This window comes from Eublepharis macularius, chromosome 18 (assembly GCF_028583425.1).
Source record: "Eublepharis macularius isolate TG4126 chromosome 18, MPM_Emac_v1.0, whole genome shotgun sequence".
Taxonomy (NCBI): Eukaryota; Metazoa; Chordata; class Lepidosauria; order Squamata; family Eublepharidae; genus Eublepharis; species Eublepharis macularius.
Genome location: NC_072807.1, coordinates 11,134,262 through 11,156,012, shown reverse-complemented (window position 1 = coordinate 11,156,012; position 21,751 = coordinate 11,134,262). Strand labels below are relative to the sequence as shown.

The 21,751-nt window shown below is 46.3% G+C and overlaps 1 protein-coding gene across 2 annotated transcripts in view; it reads right to left on the bottom strand.

The window, feature by feature from the left end:
• CARM1 (coactivator associated arginine methyltransferase 1) overlaps positions 1 to 21,751 on the bottom strand; it is a 74,410-nt gene that overhangs the window by 25,073 nt on the left and 27,586 nt on the right. For both annotated transcript variants that reach the window (XM_055002698.1, XM_055002699.1), the window contains exons 7-11: positions 20,144 to 20,234; positions 16,504 to 16,585; positions 11,437 to 11,522; positions 2,926 to 3,015; positions 1,162 to 1,299 (exon numbers count right to left, since the gene is read on the bottom strand). In XM_055002698.1, the coding sequence (XP_054858673.1) occupies positions 1,162 to 1,299; positions 2,926 to 3,015; positions 11,437 to 11,522; positions 16,504 to 16,585; positions 20,144 to 20,234 (487 nt within the window). The remainder of the gene's footprint in view (positions 1 to 1,161; positions 1,300 to 2,925; positions 3,016 to 11,436; positions 11,523 to 16,503; positions 16,586 to 20,143; positions 20,235 to 21,751) is intronic.

The window sequence follows — 21,751 nt, the reverse complement described above, 5'->3', positions numbered from 1 at the left end:
ACCTTTCCCGCTACCTACTTTATTGTCCATTATATAGTGTACCCAGAGCTAAATTTTTGGCCAGAACCCTATCAGTGACAAACACATACTCTGAAATTGAGAAGACTGTGTTTTTGTTACCTGACACTGATAATCGTGTGTCCTATAGAGTCTCTCAGTTTGCACTCGCAGCCAAAAAGATACAAGATCTAAAGTGGTACTGAATGAGGCTGTTTCGTGACTCCTGGGATAGTTTGGCATACTGTACTGTTTTGATTAGTTTTAATTAACCTTTACAAATTGTGATAATGGATTTAACTTTTTTATTAGTCGATGTTTCGTAAATTGTGACGACCTATGACTACAGACAATAAACTCTCTTTGGAACTACCTTTGGATAAACAGGATTCTCCCCCTAGCCCCAAGCAATGCTCTGAAGAACAAGAGTGTGCCACTGGAAGCAGGATGAGTGAAATATGTCCACCTCTTTCCTCCTTAACTTTATTTAAAAGACCCTCTCCCCCAATCTATTAGTTCCTCATGGGCAGGAAAAGAGATGTTAAATTTTTTTAACTTCATTTATATACTGCCTTTGTCCCCAATGGGGACCCAAAACAGCTTACATCATTCTCCCCCTTTTTACACGTATACAGATATATAAGCATATATTTTTCTGCCCATCTCTAGAACTCTTCTTTGATATCTTCCATGTCAAGCAGTTAAGTCCACTCGGAGATGAGAAGAAGGCAGCCACATGCAAGGGATCTACAGAAAATTAGCCCGCTGAGGTTCACACTTCTACTGTTCTCAACTGAGAGAGAAAGGGACCGAGGCCCTTCCAGGGAATGTTCTGTTCTGTTAGCAAGGGAGAAAATAAAGCCGCTCATCCAAAGCAAACCCCCTCTTCACCTGCGGGGCCATTCTGCCACAGCGAAGTCCCTGGACACAGAACAGAATCTTGAGGATTATAAATGGGTAAATAAGAGAGGCTGAAAGAACCAGATCAATCAAGCCCAGAGAGGATTGAAGCCATCCAGGGAGCTGGGCTAATTTTCTGAATGTCTTCAAAGGCAGAACAAAGTGAACAAGAACAGCGATAAGACGGGGTTATATTACAGGGAGGCCCATCCGGTTACAATCATTACTTTCTCGGTCTCGAAGGAACGGTCCCAGCCAGCTTACCGCTTGTTGGCAATGAGAAGGCACGTCCCTGAGAGTGTGTCACCAGCCTTAGCAAAAAGCGGAGACTGAAAGAGGCACCGAACTTGGTACCAATGGGTCAGAGGTTCTGTGGGAGCGGTCGAGAGCCAAACGGTCATTCTAGTGGAAGGAAGGAGACAACAAGAGACATTATTAAAAAGAACAACAGTCCTGGCGGTTTCACAAGTCTTTAGCCCATCCTTTTCTGGTAGCTCGGTCTTTTCAGCATTAGTACAATTTGCAGACATAAACTTTGGCTGTCACCAGGTCTGGCCTACTATACGTGGCTCAGATTTCCCTCAACAGCACTAGAGGCTCTTGGTTTTCCCCTTTTGGGTTGATCCCCATTCTGTCTGAAAGCACCTCGGTTCTGACTGCTGGACTTAATGCAGGCCTTGACACATTTCCTTTGGCTCAAGGAATCAGCACCAAAATTTAGGACTCCTTTTTCAACCTTCAGGGTTCCATATTTTAATGATCAAACTTACTAGTTATTGCTACCATAAACCCTAATCTATTCACACTTTCTTGTAATTTTATGACAGAAGTATGGTAGGATATAAATAAATAAATACCGGGGCAATCCTAGTTGTCATCACCACAACAAAAAAGCGAACCTCTAACCCTAGCCTAACTTCTCCTCTCCAATTTTTCTTGATTTCATTTTTTATTTTAAAAGCTCCATTTTATGGAATATTGGATTTGTTAAGCGACATTTTAAAAACGCGTGCCAGCCTGGACTACAAATGGCTAGACAGCATATGGTTATGACATCATGGGAAAGGAGTAATATTCTTTACATGGTATCACTAATGGGTAACCATGGGTGACCATGTAATATTCTTTACATTGTTACCCAGGCAAACTCTCTTGCGACCCCCAACTTTTCCCACTTCTGTACAGAACAAATACTCACATTTGTATCATAGAAGCACACGTGAAGCTCTTTAAAAAGAGAAATACCAAAACCTGGCAAGGGTATTCCCTCCCTAACCCTCTTTAAGGCATGCATATTTTGCAACAAGCTCAGCCCGCCCTTCTATGCCTGCTTTAAAGTCCTTTGAAGGTTGTCTGCTGGACAAAGCTCCAGCAAGGAGACTCTCCAGTTTAACTGGTTAGTGCGTTGAACTAGGATCTGGTGTCGGACTAGGATCTAAGAGAACTAAGTCTGAATAATCCCCATTTTCCCACAGCAGCCTGCTGGTTGACCTTGGGCCAGTCACACACTCAGGATAATCTACCTCACAGGTTACTGCGAGGATAAAACAGAGGAGAATGCTGTAAAAGTGGTTCTCCACTGGAGACAGAAGTGGGGTATAAATGAAGTAAATAATTTTTTCCCCAAAAACACTGACAAAAAAGGCTCTTTCGCAACCCCCATTACTTCAACATGATGCTGAGCATTCAGAAATGATTTTTCCGTTATCTTGAAAATTCCTAGAATGAGACTTTGACCACATCTGCAAGCTTTTTTCTTCTTTGAATCTAACCAAACGAGCTTGAAACTTAGTTCCACAATTCCAGTCTATTAAATGAAGCACCCTGCCTCCCACCCCCACAGAAAGCCAGCTCTCCTTCTAAATAGTGTCTCCCCCATCAAGTACAATTCTGATTGACAAAAGCACTGGAGAACTCCATTCTGAATAGATATTTGCTAAACGTGTGTCACTGCTCTCCTGTTTCACCACAAGATGGTATAGGAGCGATATACAGGATGAAAAAAGGGGTCTTTCCTCCACCACTTACATTGTACCAATGAAAGCTACATCGAACCAGAAAGCCAGCCCATGGACCAGACCTGAATGCAGCATGTGGAACTTGAAGGGGATCTCTATCCTGGAAAACAAGAGAGAAGACGTCAGCTCCTCATTCTGCCTTCCTGCCCCACAGCTTCTCTCTGAGCCCACCATGCCAGCGGCTGCCACAAGGCCCTGTTAATAAAGCCCAACCTTCCCACCTAGAGACTCTCTCCAAGTCAGTAAAAGCAGGTGGCGGCTACCATTTTGTACTGTATCCTTGCCTGCTTTGTCACTGTCATTCAAGTGTCAACTGGGCTTACTGCGAAGATCCTGTTTGATAAGCAGTAGGACAGCAAGCAGAAAATGGGTAACTCTCTTCCAGTTCAGGAGGCATCACCAACCAAAGCCTATGCCCTGCTGGGGTTCCGCCGAGATCTTGGAGGCTGTTGAAACTGTTGAATAAAATGGCGAGCCAAGGCACAGATTCGGCCTGCAGGCCTCACAAAAGTGGCGGACAGAAAAGAAAGGCGGCCCAGGAAGCCCTCAAGCCAAGAGCTGAAGGCACTGCACATGTGCACAGGGCTCTCCCTGATTGGTGGGTCTGCCTGCTGTCTTACCATTAACCCAAAGGCCATTCCAACTGTCCCTTCTCAGTTCCTGGAAGCACAGCCAGCAGGAAAGAGGAATACAAACATTGCTCCACATCCCGGGTGAGAATTGAGTGGACAGACCTTCTATATATTCAATCAGAGCCCCTGCTCCTGAACCCACTTGCAGCATCTACAATCTTTTAGGGACTGATGAAAACCGGCAACAGAGACCAGGTTGGCCCCTTGATGTGGTGCTGGCATGCGGAACTGCTCGGCACGCCGGAATGTCTCCCAGGTCCTGTGGTGCCAGCCCCCTGTTACAGCTCGTCCTGGGGGCTCTCCTAATGCCTAGATGATACTTGCTTGGAAGCAACAGGATAGGATAGTCCAAGATTTGAAAGGGCCAGCTCTGGTAGATTTACCGACCTCAGATTTCACCTTGTTCATGAAGGAAAGATCTGAGGCAGGGTGGAACTCTGCACTATGCAAAAGACGTAACTTCGGACTGAGCGCTCATTTCACAAACTTCTCCGGAAAAGATGAAGGAAATCTTCTTTAAGGAGGAGACCTTCAATAAAGAGTCTTTGGTGAGGGCCCTTGAAAACCAGGGGCAAGTCCCAAGATGGAAAAGTACGTATGAAAGGAGGGTAAGAACAGCAGCTCTCCCAGAGACAACTGATGGGAGGGCACTGGGAAACCTCTTGCCAGCACTGCTCTCGAGTACTGGAAATGTTGTGTTGCAAACAGCACAACCTGGGTCCCAGGAGTAATCTATACGTATCTATATCTATCCACACACACACGCACGCACACGAGGGAACTGCCCAGATAAGGATAAAAAACGGACTACCTGAGGTAAAAGAACTGCTATCGCAGCTACCAAGACTTTGTAAAGACACATGGTGCTCAAATCAGAGTGACGAGAAACTGGGATGCAAAGTGATGCCTTCAACATAGAAACTTGAGAAATCAGTGGAGGTTGAGAAGAATTGGAATATGGAGATGCAGCCAGTTCAGGAATGATAGACCCTCCCATTTGAATTGCCTGTGAAATGGATTTGGGTGCTTCCATTTGGAATAACTACTTCTGGAGATACCAACCAAGGGTCTTGAGATCCAAACTTGCTCTCTGGTCCCCATTCTTTTTCGGCATGGTGAAGAGTATCAAGGAGACACCTGAGGGTCATTCTAGCAGTGACACACACTCTTACGTGGAGGTTTGCCTAAACTCTCAGGTTCTTCTCTGAGATTGCAAAAATGTGCAACAAAATGCATTCCTCACAGAAGCTTCTCCAGTTCTAGTGAGTATCCATGGCCGAATCCACACTTGCCAGCACAGCGCTAAGCAGGCGGAGTGAGAGCGTCTTTCTGGTGTGATTTATGATGTCATCGCACCATAATGCCACTCTCGTGGCGCGATGACGTCATAAAACAAATGAACTGTTATTGTATTATTATATGGCCTATATTATTATATGAGTATTAAAACAAACCTCAGACTGGTAGATTGGTGCCATGCCATGTTACCGACTCCCCGCCTGCCAGAGGGTTTCCCTGTGTCTGAGCCCCGGACTGAGAGGGCACAGAATCCAGACGAAATAGATCTGGAGTGCCTGGAATCCAAGTATGACGACACATGACGACAAAAGGACTATGGCCATATTTGGGAGGTTTATGAGTGGAGCTTTTCTTCTCCTTTGCCTCCTCAAATTGTCCTTGGGCAAGTCTTGCTGCCTAAGAAGGCTGGCATGGGACTATAAATGTACATTCCAGTGCTCGAACTACAGATCCCAGCAAGAGCAGCTCAGGCTGAGTATTACACGGCACACAGAAAGTTCTGCCATCAATGTTGCAGCTCTGGCAACGAGACCGCGAGAGCACAGGACCAAAGCCCCTTAAACAAGGAAATAGCCGTGAAAAGTCCGATGGCCACTGCCACATCTTCAGGGATATGATAGAGGGCTCATGCAATCCTAGGGATCCCCTGACATCTATCTCCTCCCCAGCCCTGGGAGGTTAGGCTTGCCACCAGGATTCCTGGCTATGTTTTCTTGGGGAAGGGGGTAGGCTCTGGGGAGACCACACCATTCCTGATCCAAGATCCTTTGGAAAACTGAAGGAAACAATAAGGGGGGCTCAGAAGCAGTGAAACTGGGAAATACCTCTGGGGCTCTTTGAGGTAGTTCTCCAGTGTCTGTCTCTAGGGTGTCCTCTAGGACCTCCTCCTTTAAAACACTGGATGCAAACTGTCTTGGAAAGACGCATAGGAAAAGTTTCAGCCCTACACAGCCTCCCAGGAGCAAGGGTGGAAAGTGGCCATCCTGCAGCTTCTCTTCTTCTGGTTCAAATGCACACAAAGGATCTTGGAGCGTTAGGGGAACTCTCGCTGTCCCTGTTTCACCTTCCCCCTGCTTTTCTCTCCTGAGCCTTCTCTCCAGCTGCCCTGCTGGCATAGGAGGAACAGACGGTAAAGCCTGGTCTTCAGAGGGGGTCGCCCCTTGTAGCATGTAAGGGGTCAATGGAACCACAGACTGAGCTAGAAAAGCTTGTGAGGCCCTAACACATTTACAGCATCTCCCACAGTGAGGACTCAAAGAATAGGAGTCCTCTGATGGACTTAGAATAATTCCTTTTGGCACTCATGGGCTTGTTGCTACGTCTTCTCTTCACACAGTGACTGATTCTTTGTTGAGCAATATATAGCTGATGCATTTAAGTAAGTTGCAAGATCTGCCCCCAAGCTAGATGAGTAAAGGGGGATCCCTGGCCTCAGGAGGTGCAACATTAGATACTTTTTTGCCATCAGCAAGACAAGAGAGCCTATTTGGGGTAGTGGTTAAGAGCGGCAGGACTCTAATCTGGAGAGCCGGGTTTGATTCCCCACTCCTCCTCCTGAAGCCAGCTGACCTTGGGTCAGTCATAGCTCTCCTGAGCTCTCTCAGCCCCACCCACCTCACAGGGTGAGCGTCGTGGGGATAATAATATAACATTTTGTATATTGCTCTGAGTGGACGTTAAGTTGTCCTGAAAGGGCAGTATATAAATCAAATGTTGTTGTTGTATTATTATTATTATTAAATGGCTTTTTAATAGAAAGCTAGGCCTAGAACAGGTGTTGAAGGCTGCTAATTTTCACGCAGTCCCTATGCTTCACCTGACTATGTGGATGCAGGAGCCAGAAAGCCCTGAAAGGGGGAGAGGGGCTTGCATTGAGCAGGCAACAAAAACCACTTGGGCTTCGTCTCTGCTAAGGAGGGATCCCGACAATCACTGGCTCTTCTTTTTGCTACATGCCAGAAAAAGGCAGTGGCTATACCAGGCTTCCAACAGAAAGGTCAACAGATAGCTGTAGATGAAAATCAGCCCCATGAATGGGAAAAGGAGACAGGAAAGAGCGAAATAGGCTGAGACTCCTGGTGCAGCACAGAGAACGGAGTTCTCCTTCCCTCTGTGAGGCTGCGTTTGACACCAAGACTGAGGCACAAACACTCTGCTTAGAAAAGGCTTCTGAATCTGCGACTCGTTCTTGCCAAAGGACAGGAGGAGAAGGGAAGAAACCAAGCCAGGGCCTGGCTGCGCATCCTCCTTTATTTATTATCTATTGATTGATTCTATTTCTAGCCCTCCCTCCCTGTGAACGGGCTCAGGGCGGGTTACAATAAAATGCTCAATGAGCATTAAAACATATACATTACATTTAAAACCAAGAAACACCACAAATACATACAAAAACAGATGGTACCCCCCCTCCAATTTCCCCAATCATGATATAAACAAAGCAGAACAAAGGGGTGGGGGCACAGTTTATAATAAACTGGTGATTGCGCTTATAAGGAGGCAGATGATTATGTTGCCCCCCTGGCGGGAGACCAGTAGAAAGGCTCCTAAACAATCAAAGACTGGCCTCAACCGTATGCCTGGTAGAACATCTCTGTCTTACAGGCCCGCCGAAAAGATATAAGGTCCTGGCAGGCCCGGGTGTCCTCTGACAAGAGAGTCCCACCAGGCAGGGGTCAGGACTGAAAATGCCCTGGCCCTGGTCGAGGCCAGCCGGGCCTCCCTGGGGCCTGGGGCCACCAGTAAGTTCTTGTTTGCTAATCTTAATGCTCTCTGGGGTACATACGGGGAGAGACGGTCCCGCAGGTATGCTGGTCCCAGTCCGTTTAGGGCTTTAAAGGTTAAAACCAAAATCTTGAACCTAATGTGGAATGCGATGGGGAGCCCGTGCAGCTGCTGCAGGATGGGAGTAATATGTGCCCTGTATGGCATGCCCATCGGGATACTTGCAGCAGCGTTCTGGACCCGCTGTCATTTCCAGGTCAGACCCAAGGGAAGCCCTGCGTAGAGCGAGTTACAGTAGGGGACGGATTTGGAGGCCAGCTGGGTGCATTGACGTGATCATGCACGCACGTGGAAGCAGTCCGGGCCCACTGAATAGCGCACCCTGCCTCTCTTATTCTATCGATGAAAGGAGAATCCAAGGCAAAATCTTTCCCTGCTTCCCCTGAACCAGTTAAGCCAAACAAGGGGAGAAAACCGGATAGTGAGGAGTACAAGCAACAAGTCCGGAAATATGCAATTAATGCTGACTTTTATATAAATGTTTCAATAGTGCAAACGTGCAAAGTGCAAATAAATAACATGCAATGAATACAATAAATATAGTTAATACAATTCAGTTGTCCAAGTCATAATATAAATGTCCGAAACAGACCCACAATGGGGATATACTAAAGAGGAAGTCGCAAGGCAGTCTTATGGTGGCGGCTCAAGTCCAATGAGATGTACAATCCACGGGTGCCGACGGGATTACGCAGGCATCTTATACAATCCCCGTTTCGTATGAAACGTACTTCTTCTTGGGCACAAGTACAACTGGAAGGTTGCCAATCCACTCCAACGTGACTGCTCAGGACCTATTACATTTCCAAATGGATGACGGACATGGGTGAAATTCATTCGGACATTTATATTATGACTTGGACAACTGAATTGTATTAACTATATTTATTGTATTCATTGCATGTTATTTATTTGCACTTTGCACGTTTGCACTATTGAAACATTTATATAAAAGTCAGCATTAATTGCATATTTCCGGACTTGTTGCTTGTCCCCTGAACCAGTTGGCTGAAGCCTACGGCCAGAGCTGGGGTTCGTTTTGTTGGTTCTGCCTCCGATTCGGAAGAGGAGTTCACTCCGTCCTGCTTGCTGTCCCCGAAGAGGAAACTGCCCAGCCACAGCAACCTCCATGAGGGTCTGGATAGGAGACAGTAAAATCAAAAAGAGTCCAGTGGCACCTTTAAGACTAACCAATTTTATTGTAGCATAAGCTTTCGAGAACCACAGCTCTCTTTGTCAGATGCATGCATCCAATGAAGAGAGTGGTGGTTCTCGAAAGCTAATGCTATAATAAAATTGGTTAGTCTTAAAGGTGCTACTGGACTCTTTTTGATTTTGCTACTACAGACTAACACGGCTAACTCCTCTGGATAGGAAACAGTGTCGCTGCCAAACACTTTGGAGCTGTTCCACAAACCACACATTTCTCATACACCAGGGCCCCTCTCAGGGCACCCTGCGAGGTCTCATTGTGGCTCACGAATCCCTAAAAAGTAAAACTTCATGTAAAGTCTTTGGTGAAGACAACTGCTTTTTTTTATAGGGAGAGTTTAATTTTAACTTCATAAAATCTGCACGTCACATTTCTAAACAGTAAAAAAAGGGAGTAATTTTGCAGGCTTGCTGCTAAGTTATTCTATGCCAGGTGCTATATCCATTAATCATTCAATCCATTAATCGTTCAGTCCCCTAACAGGATTACAATTTTGGCTGTCCGTACCAGAAAGAAGCCCGACGAAGGGGCAGGGAACTGACCGGATGACTTGAAGGGGTGGGTGGGTGGGCTTATTTCCAGAGATATGCTGAGACTTGTTACCTGCTCCAAGCACAAGTCTGAAACCGTTACAGCAGCAGGATGGGGAGAGCCAAGGCCAGGGCAGGCCGCCAGATTAAGCTCATCTGCTCTGTTTCAGTTCCCGGGAAGAAGATGGCCTAATGATCTTTGGAAGTGACACACCCTCTTACATCATTGCCAAGCTCCGACTGGTCAACCAGGTGGCCCCATATTCCTGGGCTATATGGGATAGAAACGTCCGTTCGGTTATGCCTTTGTTTGGGCTCCATCCTGGATCCCTACCTTGGCCACCTGGATCTACAAACATGTCTTGAAACCTGGAAATGTTGACACTGGAAGCTCTGTTAGACTGGCGTAAGATGGCTGTGTATGTTTCGTTATTAGGTTATTTAGCTCCGTATTTTACTTTTTCTTTCAGCACTCTCTAAAATTAGTATTTTATTCACCTTCTTGATGAATGTATTTCACATCTGTGTGGTGTTCCGTTGCTTTGTGCTTCAATCTGAAAACAGTGGCTAGGCCAGCGTATCCCCCTGCTACCTTTGCAACTTTTCGGCTGGACTCAGCACAGCTGACTCCCTGGTACGGTCCAATAAGACCTCATCCCCCAGCTTCTGGCTAGGTCTAAATAGGAGAACCAGTGGCACCGAATGAATTTGGAGACACGTGGTCTTTTCCAAAGGCCCCTCTGACTCCGTGAACCTTTTGAGTTCTTGACACTAATATCAAACCAGGGCAGTGATGGCTGGTGGGAAGAACAGAGCAATATATCACTATGGACACATCAGAAATTACAACTGTCATTGTGACATTTACACAGAAAAGAGCAAGAGTGCATTAGCACCTATAAGACTAACAATATTTGTGGTAGGGTAGGAGCTTTCGTGAGTCGCAGCTCAATTCTTCAGAGCTGGGACTCATGAAAGCTCATACCCTACTACAAATTTTGTTAGTCTGAATTCTTGCTGTTTTCTGCTGCTACAGATTAACATGGCTACCCATCTTGATCTACGATGTTTAAAAAACAGGTAAGGAAAAGAACGAGGGAGAAGCTTGTGGACTCTTTTGAACATGGACTTACACTGAGTCAACCCAGCACTGACTTCTCTGACCCTCAGCAGCGCTTCAGAGCCTTAGGCAGAGATTTCCCGCAGTCCTAACACTCAGCATTAGGGAGACGCTACGGCTCAGTGGCAGAGCATCAGCCTTGCATGCTGCATGTCCCAGGTTCCACCTCTGGCACCTCCAGTTAAAAGGATCAGGTAACAGGTGATGCAGAAGACCTCCGCCAGACACCACGGAGAGCCGCTAGCAGTCAAAGGAGACAAGCCTGACCCTGACAGACCAACAGCCTTATACAGTATAAAGCAGTTTCAACTGCAGGTGTGTTAAGTGACTTGTTGGGAGAACTGAAGCTATGGCCTCTTGCAAACAAAGCCTGGCCCATGGATATATGGCAATCATTTTGATGCTTCTCTACTGCATCAAGTTAAACGGTGAGCACAAGACACACACCTGAGCAGAAAGGAACCAAGAGAAAGGCTGCCGAGAAGCACCGCCAGCCTCACGTGGGCACCGGCTACTTCACCTTATAAGCTCCCTAAATCCAAAGGCTAATTGTTTGGGGAAGGCTCAGTTTGGATTCTTCCACAGGTCAGAGACAGACCATGCAAGAGAAGGAAAAGAACAGGTTGGACCACCGGACTATAGGCCTGACTCACCTGCACTCATTAAAGAGATGGGAGGTAAGGTTGGGGATGTGAATTGCCAAAAGTGGCTGACAAAGGACTGCTCGTGTGCTCTCACGTGCCTCTGGTACACACCACTAAGTGCAGAGGGCTGAAGGCTTGGTATGGCGGAATACAACCCAGGCATGGATTACCTCTACTATAAAGAAGGCGAAAAAATACCTTTTGGCTCCTCCCAACCCACAGTACCAGGAAACGGAAGAGCCAGGCTGGTCATTCCTCTCCCCGCTATCCCATGATACAGCCACTGATAAAAAAGTTACCTGTGCAAATCTGCTTCTTTGGCATCTAAGAAGTTCACTGTATATTTAACAGATTTGGCCATTAAAATCCTGATATCAAAGGTATCCTGTGAAGACAAAAAGCACACTAATGAAAACCACTGGCTGAGGGTAGGCAAGGGCAGACACAGGGGTGGGTAAGGGAAGCAAGATCTGGGGGGGAACTGCCCGCCCCCTGCCACCGCTCCTGGCCAAGAGTAAATGAGGCAGGCAGGCAGCACGCTGCCAGGTTTCTAAGCAATTTGCACAGAACTGAAGGGTTATGTTACACAACAGATTACTAGCAGCAGTGAAAAAGACAAACTCAGTCCTGGAGATTATTAGGAAAGGGATTGGAATAAAACAGCCAACACTGTAATGTTCCTGTACAGATCAATGGTTGTCATCTTGTTTGGAATACTGTGTGAAGCATTCCATATCTCTAAAAGGATATTGCTGAGGTGGAGAAGGTGCAGAAGAGGGCAATCAAGGCAATTAACGGGGTCGGAACACCTTTCCTATACACCTGGGCATGGTGAATCTCCTTTCCAGGAGGTATCATCGGACCAAATTTTAGTCAGTGAAAGAAGTGAGGGCACCATTTACTTCTTTTTTTCCTGTGTATAAAGTTGTTATTTACAAATCTTGACATCTCTGCCATGGTATCATTTCATTTTCAGTCTGGGATAAAAATGGGAGCATATACCAGGGTTGTCAGACCACACTTTACATACGAACAGCCTGTCTGGAACAAGCTGTTGGCCCATCTAGTACAGAGCCAGTTTGATGTTGTGATGAAGAGCGGCAGGACTGTAATCTGGAGAGCCGGGTTTGATTCCTCACTCCTCCACTTGAAGCCAGCTGGGTGACCTTGGGTCAGTCACGCTTCTTGGAGGTCTCTCAGCCCCACCCACCTCACAGGGTGATTGTCGTGAAGATAACTTGGTACAGAATGTTTAGCCTCAAAGCCAATAACAACATACTTTGTAAGCCACTTTGAGTGGGTGTTAAATTGTCCTGAAGGGTGGTATATAAATCAAATGTTATTATTATTATAGCATGAACAACGCCCAACCAGGTGCCCTTGGAATGCCTACAAACACTCCACAACCATCTCTGCCTGTTGCCTCCCCTCACAACTGTTATTCAAAATAATAATAATAACAATATTCGATTTATATACCGCCCTTCAGGACAACTTAATGCCCACTCAGAGCGGTTTACAAAGTATGCCATTATTATCCCCACAAAAAAACACCCTGTGAGGTGGGTGGGGCTGAGAGAGCTCCAGAGAGCCGTGACTAGCCCAAGGACACCCAGCTGGCTTCACGTGGAGGAGTGGGGAATCAAACCCAGCTCTCCAGATTAGAGTCTCTCTTAACCACTACACCAAACTGGCTCTCAGGGGAATATTCAAATATTTCCCCTCTGAATACTGAAGCTCTGTTTAATCATCATGGCTGACAGAAGCTGATGGGACTATTATTCCATGAATTTTTAAATACCTTTTAAAAGCCATCTAAGACAGTGGTCATCAACTTAGTTCAGTGAACTTCACAAGCTGATTACTCATATTGTAACAAATGACTTCCTTTTGTCCATCTTGAATCTATTGCCCATCACCTTTCTTGGGTGCCCACAAGTTCTAATATTATGAGAAAAAGGGAAAAAAGCACTTTTTTTGCCCACTTTCTTCACTTCATGCATAATTTTATAAACCCCTCAGTCCAGTGAAATTAGCATTTGACCGAAACGTTTAATAGAAAGCTGACATTACCGGGGATTCAATAGTCAGGACAAATAAAGTCTGTAAAATCTAACTTGAGGAAAAGCTGCTATATTGGGAAATGGCAGATTTCTCTCCGCTTATCTAAAAGTATCTACATCTCTAGAACAGCAAATATTTTATTGTGTTTTGTACAGGCACTAATGCTGGCTCTATTTATTCAGAGAGGCAGCAGTCTGTGGTATAGCAGAGAAGTATAACTGAATAAATATCAGTCATTGATCATAAGAGAGTCCTTGATACGTGTTATTCTGAAAAAGCACAGGGTGGCCAAACCCAACACGGTTTGAAAAAAGAACCAGAAACTTTGAGGAAATTCAGGCAGATAAGAGAAGGCAGCACGTTGAAGCTACAAAAAGCAAAATGACGCCCATGGCAAGTGGACACAGAAACACCAGCAGGACGAACTCAAATTTTCATCAACAACTACAGACGTTTGCTTTTCCCAGATTTTGATTTTAAGGAACAGTCGCCCTTTTGTGGAGAGCCAGCAGATGAAGCAGCGCCGTGTAGATGCAGATCAACAAAACTCCTACAGTGAAGCGAGAACCCTTGATACGGAAGCCAGTGTTTGCTCCATGTCTGGGAAGTGGGCTGATAAGTGAAAACATGCAGCTCCCGATATGTCCAGACAGCATAATAAACTTGGTTGCAGCTCAAGGGAGCTACCTCCAGCATTGTGATTCTTGCCTCAGTCATCCAGCTTTACCACCACTTGGCTTAGAGACCATAATCAAGAGTGTCCTAATCATCCACTAGAATGCTCTGGTGCTGACTAAAGGGTTGGGCTCTGTGCCTATGTATAGTGCATCTGACGAAGAGAACGGTGATTCTCGAAAGCTTATGCTACAATAAAATTGGTTAGTCTTAAAGGTGCTACTGGACTCTTTTTGATTTTGTGCCTATGTATAGTGCCCACTGTGCATATGTGTGGGGGGGAGAGGAGAGGAGGGGGAGGGGGAGAGAGAGAGAGAGAGACGCAATTTTAACTTTGTGTGTAAATTGTGATCCGCCTTGAGCCTGCTGTTGTGGGGAGGGTGGAATACACATCTAATAAATTAAATTTAAAAATAATGAATCCCAGTGCATGACAGGTGAACTGATTGACACAGAATTGGAATCAGAGTTCTCATATTCTGAAAAGTAAGCTTCAAAGCACTCTTTGGACATTCAGTGGCTGATACTGTTTGGAGATGTATAGTTGTTTGCTTTTCTGAACTTCCCTTTAAGGTTTTTACAGAAAAATGCAAAAAAGGAATAAACAGCAATAGAAGATGTCACATGATAGATATTCAATTCCACTTCTGCGGATGTGAAATGTACCCAAAGCAAATGGCTTCATGAGGAAAGCCGTTAATTCCTAAAACTTTTTTATTCTCAATTGAGTGTTAACAACAACAACATTCGATTTATATACCGCCCTTCAGGATGATTTAACACCCACTCAGAGCGGTTTATGAAGTATGTTATTATTATCCCCACAACAAAACACCCTGTGAGGTGGATGGGGCTGAGAGAGCTCTGAGAGAGCCGTGACTAGCCCAAGGTCACCCAGCTGGCTTCAAGCGGAGGAGTGGGGAATCAAACCCAGCTTTCCAGATTAGAGTCCTGCGCTCTTAACCACTACACCAAACTGGCCCAGTGTAATAACACAACCTGTCATTGCTGCAACAAATCCATAATATTAATCTATGTCTCCTTTACAAACTGGACATGCAAAGTCCACCTGTGCAATGGTTTGAAACAGCTAGACATTCTTTCAAATGTAGGCGTCTGTGTTTCATACAAGAAATTAGTCTGAGTCAAGTTTTGCAGGTGGATATGGGTAGAGAGGTTGGCTAGAAAAGTCTGGACACTCTGGATGGCTCTAGGTAGTCTGGGCAGGATGGTGTCCACCTGAGATTGCTTAAAGAACTTGCTGGGGAGCTGTCAGAGCCATTATCCATTACTTTCATGGCCTCTTGGAGGACAGGAAATGGTCTAAATGACTGGGAAAGGAGAATGTTGCCCTGGAAGACACAGTGAGGGCAGGCTGGGCAGCTGTCCACCTCCAAAGAGGCCACTTAGGGGGATTCCCCTCCCCCAGGCTCTAACACATGGCTCCTCTCCCTCAGCAACGGAAGGGCCACAGGCCCAATTGGGATCCCTCCAAGGCCCTGGCCTCCCTCCACCAACTCTCCTCCCATCCAATCTTGGTATCCCTGCAGAGTGGGGCTGGCTGGGCCCTGTAGGATGCCGCATCAGTCCAGGCACAGCACTGGTGTCTCCTCCCGCAGGCTTAGCCCCAACTGCTGGCATTGCCGGCCCAGCCAGGAGTGTCCCACAGGCTGGGATGTATTGGCCATCGGTGGGGTGAGCTGCAGCCTCCACAGAGGCTCCCATGGTGCGGCCTAGGTCTTCAGGACAAGCCCCCATGGGGGAAGCCCCGCCAAAGCTTGGCTTGCTGGACATTGGCTCCACCCACTTCTGCTCCTTCGGGAGCGTGGCAGCCTCTGTGTCAAGCCCGTCTTGCCCCTGGCTCTGGCTACTGGCTGCACCTTCTCCTGCCTACTCCCTAGGCTGTCCTGGACTCACTGGGGGCGATGACAGCATCAGCAGTAAGTCCAGGGGGAGCAGGCTTGTTCCCGGACAACATGCCACAAGGTAACTGCTGAATGAGCTCTTTAGATAGAGGATGGCTCTGACACAAGCCCAGTTCTTGACCTTATGGGTAAGGAAGGGGTGTGAGTGAAGCCATTCGGTCCACACGCAATTATCAACCTTCTCCTTTTAAACCTTTCCATCATAATCCTGACAGTTAGAGTGGTCCCTCAGTGGAACAGGCTTCCTCGGGAGGTGGTGGGCTCTCCTTGTTTGGAAGTTTTAAAGCAGAGGCTAAATGGCCATCTGACAGTAATGCTGATTCGGTGAGCCTGGGCAGATCGTGAGGGGGAGGGCAGAAGGGGTTGCATCAGCACTTGGTTTTCATGGCCCTTCTTACGTGCCCAGGGTGCCGATTGCCACCTTGGGGTTGGGAGGCGGTTTCCCACAGGCTGGTTTGGCTAACAATCCTGGAGGTGTTTCACTATCTTCTGGACATGGAGCAGGGGTCACTGGGGCAGTCGGGGGGGGCAGTATCTGTGAATTTCCTGCATGGTCCAGGGGGTTGGACTAGATGACCCTAAAGGTCCCTTCCAACCCTATGATTCTAATCCACTCCTGCTTTTTTCAATTTCTTTCTGCCATCACACTAAAGAATATTGGGTTCTGCACTCAATCGTCAATTGTAAGAAAATCAAACTCACCACAACAGGTTGCCTGAAATATTCATCTACTGCTGCACCCCGAAGTGCTGACAAATCAACACCATGAAAGGACGGCTGATACCTGCAAGACAGGGAAAACACACACACACGCAGATGGCTGGGTGGTCTGCCAAGTACCAAGAAAGAAACCTATTGCTGAGCTGTTCTAGAATGGATACCTTCAAGTCTATCAGCCTCCATTTGAGAGAGCTCATTCTAGAAAGTCAGTGGCATCACGGAAGACTAACCAGGTAAGTCCAGAAAACAAATGTTCCTAAGGTATCCCCAACTGCAACCCTTTTTGGTATGAGAGCTTTGAATCTGGACATGCCAACGTATATACAGGGCGGACTTTTTCTCCCTTTCCCACATATCAGAATGGGGGGGGGGAGGGGATAACTTTCCTAATTACGTTGATGTGCAATAGATTCAGAATAGAGTAAAGGAAGTACTTCAGTCCACCCCTCTAGCATCAGGGTCAAGTCTCAGGGTGCCAGTCCCATCCTGGGGCACTTTCTCCAGCCTGAAGTTGAGGGTGGGGCCTCAGAAATGGGGGAAAGGAGGGGTTTCGACTGCATCCCTCTCCCTGCTGAGCTTGGCTCTCCCACCTGTGACATGGGAGCTGCCTTGCCCTTCCTCTTCCTCAGCTTCTCCTGGCCCTGTTTTTCAAAGGCTCCTCTAGGGAAGGGCTCTCCCCAGGCTCCTCCCACCAATCTCTTCCCAAGGTCTTCCCTGCCAGAAAGACGGGACTGGGGATTCGGTTTCGTTTTCCCGGCCATGTCGGACGCTCCTCTCCGCACGTCCGGGAGGAAGCGCCCGAGCAGCCTGACCGGGTGGTTGACCTGCGAGGGTTAACCCCCAGGACTCCCAGTGAGGGGGTCAGGGTCCGGAGCTCTGCGGGAAGAGCCCCCTGAAGTCGATGCAGGGGGTAAATTGCCCGTTTGCTCCTACGGAGGCCGGCAGACTTGCGCAGCACATCACGTGCTGCCGGGCCATGGAGAACGGCAACAAGCAGATTTAAGGTGAAAACCTGGAAGTAAGCGAATCCCTTCTGTTATTCTAAGCGTATGCGAAGGATTGGGGGGAGTTGAAGCTAAGAAGGTTTGGATATCTTCCCCTTCATTGAGTTTTGGAACTTAGTTGGCGGACTCCCCCCCCCCCCAAGATGGCGACGAAAAAGCAGAGCCCTGCTCTGGGCAAATCTGTTTCGGCTGCTTTGCAGGGGAAAGGAGAGTCTCTTGAAGAGGTGGTTAAGCGGTCAGTCGTTGAAGCTATGAAGCCCTTTGCTGATAAGCTAAATGAAATCGGTCAAAGGGTTGGTTTAGTTGAAAACGAGGTGAAAACCATTAAAGACGTAGCGTCTGGGGCAGAGCAGTCTGCTTGGGAAAACGCAGTACTCATGAAAGCAACAACCAAAGAAGTAAAGCTTTTGGAGAATCAATTGATAGGGTTACAAGTGGATCGTGCTCAGATGGTATTGCGTCTTCAGAATGTGAAGGAGGAGGAAAGTGAAAACTTAAAGGATTTGGTGTCGGAACTTTTGGCGTCATTCACAAAGGCAACTAAAGAAGAGTTAAAAAGTGATATTCTGGAAATCCACCGGACATCTTCAAAATATGCAACGAAGCGTCAGCTGCCTCGCGAGATTATTATTGACTTTTCATCTAAGAAGACTCGGGACACCATCTTATATAATTCGTACAATGTGGACTTGGACTTTCTGGGTAACAAGGTTAAGATATTGAAGGACGTTCCATTTTTGGCTTGGAAAAGAAGATTCAAATATAAAAGGTTTGCAGTTCTTCTGAGGAAGCGTGAAATAAAATACAAATGGTTATTTCCGGAAGGCATCTGGTTCAGTTATAAAGACCAAGCCTACAAGATAACATCGGAAGCACAGCTGAGGGACTTTTTGTTTAATCATCAAGAGTTTCAGAAAGGAGAAGATTTAGGATCTGAAGGGGGGAATGGGGAGGAGGGAGTGAGCGCAGCTACTGTAGCTGTTCAGAGAGAGTTGCGACCGAGACGCCGGGGGGGGGGGAGAAGACCTGATCCTGACTGTAGTTCGTACTTTATAAGATCTACCAATCTAATAGCATATTAGAAAGTTTAACTTTAAATAATTGTATTATGAAGGGAATGCAATACTTGTAGATGTAGTGTGTGTTTTTTATATGTTGTTTCTTCCCCTTCCCCCTGTTCCCTTTTTCCCTTCTTTGTAGTTTTTGTGGCTAGTAATTAAAAATAAAAATTTATATATAAAAAAAAGAAAGATGGGACTGGCGGCCAATCAAGCATCTGCTCTGTCCCCTGTGTATCTGGCCCACTTCCCCAACAAGGCTCTTCTAGTCCCAGGCCATGGCCACCCCCTGCAGACGCCTCATGGCACACAGAGATGCCACCGGTGCCTCTTTCCTTTCTGTGTATAAAAGCGTACAGAAAGGGACTGCTGGCCACAATGGTCAATGGATGGGTATGCTGGTTGCTTGCGCTGGGAAAATAATTTGGAGGGGGAAAATGTTAAAACCAAGAAACGCCTGCAAGCTGCTGTGATGAAGCAAGTGGCACCAGCCGAGACTCGAAATTGAAAAATATCGTGGAATATTTGGAGGAGGAGTTTCTGGGACTACAAAGCAGCCCAGATGAGAATCTCCATTCTGGAGAGTAACTCGCAAGGCTTGAAAACAGCTTTTCCCGTGACTTTTACGGCTTAGCACTTCATTTACTCACACCCTAGTGGTTACTGCCTACAATGACTAAAGAGAACCTCCATGTTTAGAGGCACTAAACCTCTGCATACAAGTTTTAGGAGGCTACACTGCAGGAAGGCTTTCGCCTCTATGCTGTCTTCACTACCCGTTCAGGGCTACTGGTCGCTCCCTGTGGGAAACAGGATGCTGGGCCTAGATGGATGGACCACTGGAGTTTGCGCATATGTTTTTGCAGAACAAACAAAACCTTGGACGCAAAGAAGTTAAGGGCATTTGTTTCTGTTTTGTGAAAGAAGTTACCTTCCTCAGAAAACACACATGCAGTACAGCATTGCAGCTTGTTGTGATTTTCTTTTTGTCTGCAAGAACATAATTTAAAGTAAGGTAAACAGGTCAAATGTTGAAAACTAAAATTAAAAATAAAATGTGTTATTTAATGTAAATAAGACTGGAGATAGTGAGAGAACTGGAGTGTTTCATTTTTCATGTTTAAAGAACTGTTTCCACTTTTATAACACAGTATGACATCTAATCAAAATAGGAATTATTTTACTGTTACGGGTAATTTTGGCACTGGATTTTATAGCAGGCTAACAGAAAGCATCTGTTGGCTACCAATTTGTGGACTCTTCTTCTATGAAATGAACTGTGGTGGTGGAGAGTACCATCAAGTCATAGCTGTGGCAACCCCTGGAGGGATTTTCATGGGCAAGAGACCAAGAGAGGTGGTTTGTCATTGCCTGCCTCTCAACCCTGGTATTCGTTGGTTGTCTCCCATCCAATTACTAACCAAGGCCGACCCTGCTTAGCTTCTGAGATCTGACGAGATTAGGCTCACCTGTGCTACCCATGTCAGGGTGAGATAAACTGTTGAAGTCAGTAATCAGAACCAAACAGGTTTTGGAACTAATGGAAGAAAAGAGACTCACCAGAAGTTTGCCTTTGTGAATTGTTCCATGTAGAGCTGCTCATCTGTGAACGGAGCTAGGTGGACATCCCCAATGGTTGGGAACATATTTCCTGAAATAGAAGGAAAAGCAGAAATTGTAGGCTCGGAACTACTTTTTTTTAAAAGAACAGATGTTTCAGTACTGGTATGACAGGCTTACTACTACAATCAAAGTTCTTGCTTTGTGGTCAAGAAATGTCACTTTGTATTAAAAGGAGCCCTAAAGCTTTAATTTCCTTAGCACTTCTTTAAGGGGCGAATGAAACTCTGCCTTCATGCATATACATAGCTGTCAGTCCCTGGCAGGTCAGTCCCTGGCAGTCCCCTTAGTCCCTCTCCAGTGAACACGCATTTGTTCCAATAGAAAAGGTTTTATTCAGGATTTTACAGTTCAGGTCTGCACTCCATCACAGAGCTTGGTAGAAGTGAGGAATCAAAACATAGAGGCTATGATATACTTGAAAACTCCCGCACCCCAGCAACGGTTAGGTTTTTGGCACACAAGATTACACGGGTTCTGTAAGAACCTCTTATAGTTATGAGTAAACAATCAGTACATTCTCAGCATCTGGCAAAGTAGCAAAACTGGCATCTAGACACTGAAGGTCATGTCTAACTAGGAGATGCATACTTTTGGAAAGATAAGGTGAGAGGCCCTGTCTTGGGGCCTGGAGAGCAATAATTATACACTGGAGAGAACATGGTTAATATGGCTAGAGGATAGATTACTGACAGAATACAACAAGTTAGCATTAAGGCATTATAACTTCAGTATACAGTGGCATCAGTGATACCACAACCAAATAAACATGGCATGGCTATAAATGATTATAACGCCTGGTACTCGACACATCTTTTTTCTTCTGCTGCTAATCACAAACAGTGTTCAGCAGCTACCCCCGCCCCAGAAATCTGTTCTCCCTCCCGCCCTGGATAGTGAGGGCTGCTGAGCACTGGCAACGTCTGGGCTGTGTGGGAAGCGGCAGCCACCAAGGCACCCTCCCACCCCAAACACCGCCACAGCTCAGCGCCCACTTCCCCACTGCCTTCTGTTCTATCCAGCTGTCTTCCCCCCACCTCTTCCAATGCATCTTGGCATCCGAGATATTATTAATTAAACATCGTGAGATCTTGGCTTAAAAATTAAGGATTTTAAAGTTTTCATGTTTTTTCTGCAAACCTGGGGATTTCCAAGCTGTGAATGATTTCTCCTAAAGGCTTTATGCAAAGGTTGAATAACATGGGGGGTAGGACTGTGCCCTGTGGAACCCCACAGGTCAATTCCCACACTGAAAAAAGCTGGTCTCCATCAGCAACCCTCTGAATCTATTCCATGAGGAAATATTTAAACCAGTCCGAGGCATATTCCCTGATACCAATTTCTGCCTCCAAATGCCTCAACAGTAACCCTGCCTGCTGTCCAAAGCCTACTTATTTACTTTTCACTTGTTCTGAAGTGCTAAAACCTTCAATGGAAACACAAGGTCCTGCCCCAGGACACACACTGCCATGCATCAAGTCTTTCTTCACTAGACTATAAAGGCAGATGGACTGCAGCTGCTGTGCATAAATCATGGAGATTAGCAAA